The 6,442-nt window shown below is 40.9% G+C and overlaps 1 protein-coding gene across 1 annotated transcript in view; it reads right to left on the bottom strand.

Moving 5' to 3' along the window:
* Nucleotides 1-6,005, bottom strand: part of LOC101859206 (hippocampus abundant transcript 1 protein) — a gene marked incomplete in the record, with an annotated part of 32,118 nt that extends 26,113 nt beyond the window's left edge. The window contains 1 exon segment of the mRNA XM_013089163.2: nucleotides 5,601-6,005. Within this exon segment, the coding sequence (XP_012944617.1) occupies nucleotides 5,601-5,678 (78 nt within the window).
* Nucleotides 6,006-6,442: the final 437 nt, after the last annotated feature.

The raw sequence follows: 6,442 nt of genomic DNA on the forward strand, positions 1-6,442 counted from the left end.
TCACATACAATAGGACCTGTCATACAGTCATACCCATTTTGTTAGACAAGGAATCTCCCCTGCTGTTCCCTTACTTGGAAAGTGAACTAAAAAACACCCCACAATTTTCTTTTGCCTACAATGTATGACATTCAGGATGAGACAGTAATCACACATTACTACACAGGAAACATCAACTTGAATCCTCTTAGTCTTAAACAACCCAAAGTCTCCCATCTCGTATCATCACGAGACACCCCCCTCCCTTTTTAAAAAATGAACACTCGGGAGGGACCAGGAAATTGTAGTCCTATAAAACCATTCACAGTGGTCAAAGAAGAAACACATACGGTGAATTTTAAAAGCATTAAGCGAAAGGAAATTCAACGACAAAAGTATCTGCTACAATTTGTTTTAAAATTTAAAAAGACAGTTGGGTCCTTTCCCTCCCCCCCTAACTTCAAATGACTTCAATTTTGGTCCGCTATTTGTGAGGTGTGCTGTCAAAATGGGTTAATTTTCGGATTTGAGCCCTATAGGAAGAGACACATCATGCTCTAACAGGTGAAGAATTTACAATTTATAAGTATGAAATAATAAAAGGCATGTTATAACAGTAGAACTCGGATTCAACGAGGTCGCCGGGCCTGACCTAAAATCTCGTTGAATCAGAGTGTTCGTTATAAGAAGCATAAGGTTTTCTGTAGATGATTACAGGCATCGAGAAAGTAATGTATAAAGAGAAGTAACAAGTGGTGCCCGAAATGCCTCCATATTATGAACTGCAAAAAAGACTGATTCGTTCAAATTCACGCCTGTGTCATCTCGATTGTTTGCCAAAAAGTTTTGTTACTGTGTAGAGCCTAGCATACGGCAACTTTTGATTCCATAGATAGCTCACAATTCATTACGCAGATCTACGTCAAGACTAGCTTATCATTGTAATAATGTTCAGTTGCCGGGAAGAAAAAAGACTGACGCGTTCGTATCTGCACCGTTCCGCTGCCCCCCCCCCCCCGACGACGCGTGCACACAATCACATATGTGCAGGCCGCCCCTCCGACACGACACACGCTAGAGTAGACACAAGCAGTCATCTTGTTAAAATAATTTGAGGTCTTCTTTCAAAGAAACTGATGCCGGCAGTGGAGACACCATTACAATTGTCTAACAGTCTAACATCTGATGAGCATCTAAACCTTAAGTCAGATGAGCGATCAACACTGAATAAAGATTACAAGTACGTTACCTTGCTGTGTGTATGTGTGTGTTTATGTGTATTTGAGCTTGTGTGTTAGAGAGAGAGAGAGAGAGAGAGAGAGAGAGAGAGAGAGAGAGAGAGAGAGAAAGAGAGAGAGAGAGACAAAGAGACAGAGAGACCGAGGGATTAGAGAGTACAGAATGATGTAGAAAGTCGGCAAAGGTACAAAACAGCCAGGGTCTGAGTCTGTTGTGAAATGTGAAATAACACCCAACTATCTTTTTTAATCTAATACTATGATGTCTCAATCACAATGGTCACAATATCTCTGACTCTTGACTAAAGTTACTGGGCATCATGACTGTCTAGTGGTTTAGTGACCTTATTTTATGGAAATATGAATTTTTAAAAACAATAACAATAATTCCAGAACCATTAAAGTAGTAGTAAGAGTCCTCATTCCCATTTCAGGCCTACGAAACACTTTCAACTAGCCTAGTACTAGTGGGCAACTTGTAGATTATAATATCAAAAAAATTCATCACTGTCATCAGGTCCAGCCATAGTTCATCACAAGATCAGCTGGTGACTTCAGTTTCAGCCACTGTGAATAGGTGTCTTTTCAAAGAGGAATGGGTGAAAGATCTGATACGATAAGTTGTAGTAGAGGTTAGCTCTAGTAGTAGTAGTAGTAGTAGTAGTAGTAGTAGTAGTAGTAGTAGTAGTAGTAGTAGTAATGTAATAGTAGTAGTAATGTAACAGTAGTAGTAGTGGTAGTAGTAGAGTTGCAGCAGCAACAGCAGCAGTTCATTTTCCAAAACGGCAGACCAGCAGTCACACTGAATCTTTCAGGAAGAGAGACAAGCTATTGCGAGCACCTAGATCTAGCCCACCTCTGTGATTGGTCCAAATACAGAGGACGTATTTCCGCAATCTATTTTTGTCGTCTTCCAGGGTTTCCCAAAAGAGTCTAAACTCATGGGTTTCCCTCGCCAGTCCACCCGGGGTGAGAATAGAAATGCGATCGACCTCTCACCCCGGGTGAGACTTGCCACCGTTGGCTATTTTCACCCGGTGTGAAACAAGACCTGTTTTTCCTAATTTCGGAATACTTTCTATCGGTGTGGATGATGAAATGGATAAAAGCAAAGAAAAAAAATATGTTATAGCACAAAAGTAAGCTAATTTGATCGTCTACAAAGATGCTATGGCTATTTCACTTTTCGAATCGAGCCGAACTACACGGGTCGCCATTTTGTTTTGACCGGAAGTTCTCGCAAGATCTACTCCTCCCCTCTTCTCTCTCTCTCTCTGTCTCTTTCTGAATACTGTCTATCGGTGGGGTCGATCAAATTGACCAAAACAAAGTTAAAAAATGATGTTTAAACACAAAAGTAAATTAATTTGGTCGTCTACTAAGATGCTACGGCTATTTAACCTTTCGAATCGAGCCGAACTACGCGGGTCGCCATTTTGTTTTGCCCAGAAGTTCTCGCGCTACTCCTCTCTCTCTCTTATCTCTCTCTCTCTCCACTGCCCACAGACAAAACTGTACGCTTTTAGGCTAACAACAGTAGTAATGGAACGTTTGTTCACGGCGCAGAATTCTAAAAATTTTTCTGTTATCACAGTAAAAATTCTGCAGTTCAGGATAAACGCAAAATTGGTTGGCCTAGATCTAGGCTATAATAACGGTGAACACACACCGGGTGAGAATAGCCAAAAGACTCGCCTGCGCTATTCTCACCCCGGGTGAGAAGAGGTTGCCTTGTTTTTTAGTATATTAATTTGTGTCTTTTATAAACAATCTCAGCAATTCTCGTTTCATAAATTTACCTTCTCCTCAAAGTTGTACATGCACACACACACCAGCGCGTGCACACACACACACAAGAAGCAAGCGCACAAACAGTCACAGTACACAGGTCCCGCCACGGTGAGATCTAGATCTAAATCTAGTCAACCGGCGAGGGAAGGCCCGGAAGACGACAAAAATAGTTGGCGGAAACACATCATCTAGGAGGCTATATTTGGACTAATCACAGAGGTGTGTACTAGCCTTTGTGCTCATTGCAGCTTCAAAGGCCTACTAATAATAGAAAGGGAGTGTATGTATATATACAGACCTGGTAACCGGGAACAAAGTCACAAAGTATACAGACCCAGTAGGGGAACTCTTTTGTGATTTCTGAAAGTTTCAGCGCCCTCTTAGCTCAGTGTAGACCTAGGTTCTTCTAGATCTATGGCCTAGGTCTAGATCTAGACAGACAGCCGTTTATTTGATCTAGTTTCGAGGCTAGCCTAGATCTGGATCTAAATGAAGATTGCAGATGATATGTCTTTTCGATGAACGATCGTTTTTCCTCCGTTCCGGAGTTGGAGGAATCACAATTTGAAGAAAAGAACAATGTATATAAAATTTCAATCGAACAGTGACCCTCTCTATTTCTCTGCCTCTCTCTCTCCTCTATGTATCGCTCGCCTTCTCTTTTTCTTTGTCTGTCTTTCTCTCTCCCCACCTATTTCCCATTCCTATCTTTCTCTCGTTCCCTCCTGCCAACTGGGGCATGTCATACATTTTGCTAGCACATGATATCTCTCTCTCTCTCTCTCTCTCACACACACACACACACAATGACAAACACAATACCAGGTCTGGGCGCTGAAACTTTCTGAAATCACAAAAGAGTTCCTCTACCGGGTCTGTGACTGTAAACTTCGGGACTTTGTTCCCGGTTACCGGGTGTGTATACACTTCGTAATAGAAAAGAGAAAGAGGGCCTCTACAAGTACGTACCACAAACTGAAATTTCAAAGTCCTCTGATTTCATATTTAACTGCACTACCTTATAGAATTTATCATTCTGAGCATTTTGATACCAAATTTATATATACATAGATCTATATAGCTTCATTTTTAACAGTTTTGAACATCTGAATTTGCAGAAAAATGTTAGTTTTTTAATTGTGAAATGTCTACACTTTGAGATGTCACAACATTCTTAAATTAAATTTGAATGGACATTCACAAAAACTTGTAGACACACACCTATGCACATAGAGAACAAGCTCAATTTTTTTCAGGGCTATCAAATAACCAGAAGATGGAAATTTATTGACGTGAACATGGCTTTTTGACCAAAACGGCAAGAAATACAAGGGGAGGTTAAAATCACCGCTCGCGACCGCCGGCTTATCGGCTGCGCGCCGGGCCGCGCTGAAGGGAAGTTCAGTAGAAAGAATTTATACGAAACCGGGGCGATGGTGCCCTGCTTGCGAGCCGAAGGGGAGCGTCTGGTGTTTATTTGCGTATAATGGCTGTGTTATTCTTGAAGGGGAATGAATGGGCTTTCTGCCGATATATTTCCGTAGTCAGTCCGATCACTGGTTCCATAAAAAAACAGCACCGAAAGTTTTCACACGCAAATCTCTTCTATTAATTCTTTAAGGACAGTCTTTAGAAATATATCACCGGAAAGAGCGTCTTCTCATCTTGAAATATCAACGAATCAGATTGCAGTATTTAATACCATACGCCACGCTCCCCGTTCCTGTTCAACCGAGGTCACTCTAAAAATCAATACACGAAACGCGCGGCCGCTGCAGTGAAAACCTCGATAGTGTTGTCTTTTATCCCGCAAGATTTTGCTCTCAAAAGAATCGTTGATTCAAATAAATAATACCACTAAAAAGAGGAAAAGCTCCTCTTTCTTCTGATATATCAAGTGTCTGTGGGTATGCATGATCACACTGTAATTTAGGGTAAGATTGAAGAATACCGGACCAGCGGACTGAGTTTGCCTTATGTCTCAACCTTAGAAATTCATAATTTTCCCGTTTTTAATATCTCTCAATGGAGAATCTCGGACCGATAAATCTATTCAATAAAATTTTGTCAGCAGGGGGGAGACCCCCCTGAACCCCTCCTCCCCCCTCCTCCACCCGCCCCACCTACCCCACATTCTCGCGCAATGATGTACGAGTGGTCCAGCATTCTTCAATCTTCCCTAATTTAGGAGGGTAAAAATATGGGTTTTGGTCTCCGTGACAGTGCGCCACTGGGTCGCACGGCCAGTTTGCGGTACCTACTACAAGACCTATCTAGATTCTAGATCTAGATCTAGATTATCTAGATCTAGATTCTAGATCTATATATCTAGATCTAGATCTAGATCTAGAATCTGGATCTTCTAGATTAGATCTAGAATCTAGAGTCAATGATGAATGCTATTATTTTCTTGGACCCGTGGCGCATTACCTATAACACAAGGAAGGAAAACCTGAAACGAAGACAACCAAAACTACACACACAAGTCAATATTAACAATTAACAAGACCAAGTCTAAACAAGACTAATGAAGAACTTCCACTCACTCTACTCTAACTTCCCGTCTACTCTCCTCACTCTCAGTCTTCTTACCTCTTCTGTATCCTTTGGATACCCTTTTTTGGACCATATTATGTTTCCAATTATCCGTTTTCTCTTTTTACCCATCATTGCACCGACTAGTCAGGTCAGACACGGCGATTTCCAAAACATATTTTAGAACAGCTCGAAAGTCAACAATAGCAATAGTATTACAACAGCTACGATGAATCGGATGGATTGTTCACGACAACAGACGGTGTCAAGTATGTCGACCGAATGCAATTCAATTTCAGTTGACCTAAAACTTACATCTGAATTTTGCTACTTTTTCGCCTTTTCAATCAAACATAAGCACTCAAACGCTAAAAAAGCATTATTTTCCACTCGTGAGTATTCACTGACTACCTTATATTTGATATATTTGTTTTCAGTTGTTGATTTTTGAGTAAGTTTATCAGCCAATTTGGTATCTCATATTCTATGAATAGACTTTACCTTCCAGTGGAGAACCGGAAGCTAACGTGTGTACATAAAATGGATTGGATTAAACATTTGCTTGCTATTAATTAATGTAAGTTTGATAGACACCGGAATTAACGTTTCTCACTCTCATTGTTACGAACTGGCCATTACTGGCCAAGGACCATGCAATATAACCTCCTTACAACTGGCTCATAATTGCATGTCTATAATGGTCACGTGATATTGTCTGCATGAAAAGGCTCCCCCTCACCCCCACTCTTCAAGAGAGATCATAAAAAACCCAACATTTCTCAACACACATGCCTGCTATTCATTCAATTCTCTATTCCCACCAAGGAGGTTACAGTTTGTTTTAAGCTCCCTGATTCCCACTGACTCCCAAAATAAATCTCCTACACAACCAAGCAACG

This window comes from Aplysia californica, unplaced genomic scaffold (genome assembly GCF_000002075.1).
Source record: "Aplysia californica isolate F4 #8 unplaced genomic scaffold, AplCal3.0 scaffold00885, whole genome shotgun sequence".
NCBI lineage: Eukaryota > Metazoa > Mollusca > Gastropoda > Aplysiida > Aplysiidae > Aplysia > Aplysia californica.